Here is a 2,571-nt window from a genome sequence, read left to right as displayed (position 1 = left end):
GGGGTGAGTGAGTGTTTGGGTATGTGTGTATGTGGGAATGTTTGGTGGTGTATAGGTGAGTGAGTGAGTGAGTTCGGGTGTGTGTGGGTGGATGAGTGAATGTTTAGGTGTGGGTGGGTGGGTGCGTGTGGTCCACAATCACCAATGTGCAGTTCAATGCAGGTGTGTGTGTGTGTATGGGGAGGGGGAGTGTGAGTGAGTGTTTGGGTATGTGTGTATGTGGGAATGTTTGGTGGTGTATAGGTGAGTGAGTGAGTGAGTTCGGGTGTGTGTGGGTGGATGAGTGAATGTTTAGGTGTGGGTGGGTGGGTGCGTGTGGTCCACAATCACCAATGTGCAGTTCAATGCAGGTGTGTGTGTGTGTGTGTAGGGGAGGGGGGGGGCTGAGTGAGTGTTTGGGTATGTGGGTATGTTTGGTGTGTATAGGTGAGTGAGTGAGTGAGTTCGGGTGTGTGTGGGTGGGTGAGTGAATGCTTGGGTATGTGTGGGTGGGTGCTTGTGGCCCTCGGTCACCAATGTACAGCATAATGCAGGTCAGGTGTGTGTGTGTGTGTGAGTATGTCGGAATGTGTGGGTGTGTGTACATGGGTGTGTTGGTGTTCCTGGATGATGGTGTTTAGTATAAGACATGATTATAGTATGAATTTTTGTTGAACAACACAACTCTGTCCATACCAGTATAGTTAAGATTTGTATCCCTTTTTTTTGGTTCTTATCTGTATATTTGTTCTGTTGATTGCTTCCCCGACAGACACTGTGTCGCAGAAGCTGCGCAACAACAACATCTTCACCATCGCCAAGCGTAACGTGGAGGGGCAGGACATGCTGTACCAGTCGCTGGCCCTGACCAACGGCATCAAAGTGTTGGCCGAGCTCAAGATACAGCCGGGCATGACCAGCTTCACTGTGAGTTGTGGCGGGGGGAGGAGTGGGGGGTGTTCTTGTGTGATCTTTATTCTAAGGGTTTTTTGTGGGAGGGGGAGGGGGGGGTGTCTTATATTCTCTTTTGTCTCCAAAATATTTATAATTTTTACCTGCTAATGTAAAGGAAGGTTTCAAGTATGTCAAAAATCTTCGTTCCTGTTTTCTTTCTTGCTTGCTTTTTTTGTTCTCCTTTTTTATTTCTTCCTTTTCTTTTTGTCTCCAGGATATGCATAATACATACCTACTCAGGTTTTTAAAAAATGTTTTGTTTTTTATTCCTTTTCTTTGTCTCTTAAAAACTTTTTTTTCGCCTTTTCTTCCTTTTTTTGTTTGTTTCCAGATTATTCATATATTTTACATACAAAGCATAAGATAAGGAATGAAGCGTAACAGTCATGCAATGCACAGATGTATAGCTTCAAGGCTTCAAATGCCTCTTTATAATTCCCTCACTAACTGATGTGTTTCCTTTTTTCAGCTGTCCCTCAAGTCTCGCGTGCAGGACATCTATTCCTTTATCCAGCAAGCTTTTGACACCATTCTGCACAACTGAGAACTGAGCTCATCTCTCCGTGATGGCGAAGAGGGAGACGGGGGACTCTTTTTTTATAATCTCTCCCTTCCCCCACAATCTCCAACCTCCCCTCAATACACACTCACTCTGTGATTCATTCCAATAATGATGTAGCAACAATGTTCCAAGACTGTCATGTGATGAAACATTTTTTTGAGGGAGGGTTGTTTTTGTATAATTTATAGTCTACGTTTCAATGAATGTGATGTACTTTATTTAGCTTTCCAGACACATGAGTCGATTGAGCTTACGCCTTAAGACTTACAAATTAGCTGAATTAGTTAGTACAGTTGTGTTGAGCCATAGAATGGCTGATAAAAAGAAAGAATAAAATGTTTTGATACCTGTCGTTGACATTTAATGTGTAGTAAATGACAGACTGACAATGTCACTCACACACACACACATACAAACACCATATTTCTCTGGTTCACTGTGGGAAATGACTGGCTTTAAGTTTGGTTAAATTTTTGTGTGTGACTATCTTTGGATATTACGGTACTTCAATGTTTGGACTACTAGTACTAGAAATGTGATAGAGAATTAAGACTACACTCTGGCTATATTTACTCGGAACTTCAGTTCATTCGTAGCTTTCTTTCTCGGTTGTAACATTCATGAATGTTTGTTGTCGTAACATTCGAGAATGTTTGTTGTTGTTTTTGTCTGGATAAATGCTGAAGAATGTTCTCACTTTTTTTGGTTTTTTGCTTACATATTTCTAATGGCTCTCTGTATGGAGTCTTTAGTCTGTATGTGTAGGATATTGATATATTCTGTGTACTGACTGGACGGCAATAAAATTATTGTGCAATGTTGGAGTCTTTTGTGTATTCTTGTTCTGGTTGCAAGGACACAATGGATCTCAAAGAAAATGACTTCCGTCTGTATGCAATACTGCCCGTGTGATGCTCTGGTGTGGTTTGCTCCTTTTTTCTTATTGTTTCTATTTCTCCTCCTTCTTTTCTTTGTATGTTACTCTCTTGTAACACCTCAAATCTTCACCTCCACAAATTAGTAAATGTAAGCACTGTAATACTGCTGTCCAGAGGCAGAGTGTTGTAACTGCAAGG

The 2,571-nt window shown here is 41.6% G+C and overlaps 1 protein-coding gene across 1 annotated transcript in view; it reads left to right on the top strand.

Moving 5' to 3' along the window:
- LOC101857837 (AP-1 complex subunit beta-1) overlaps positions 1–2,316 on the top strand; it is a gene marked incomplete in the record, with an annotated part of 23,944 nt that extends 21,628 nt beyond the window's left edge. Inside the window, 2 exon segments of the mRNA XM_013089007.2 lie at positions 752–906; positions 1,403–2,316. Coding sequence (XP_012944461.1) covers positions 752–906; positions 1,403–1,477 — 230 coding nt within the window.
- Positions 2,317–2,571: the final 255 nt, after the last annotated feature.

The sequence above is a fragment of the Aplysia californica genome, unplaced genomic scaffold (genome assembly GCF_000002075.1).
Source record: "Aplysia californica isolate F4 #8 unplaced genomic scaffold, AplCal3.0 scaffold00856, whole genome shotgun sequence".
NCBI lineage: Eukaryota > Metazoa > Mollusca > Gastropoda > Aplysiida > Aplysiidae > Aplysia > Aplysia californica.
This window is presented reverse-complemented; position numbering and strand designations above follow the sequence as displayed.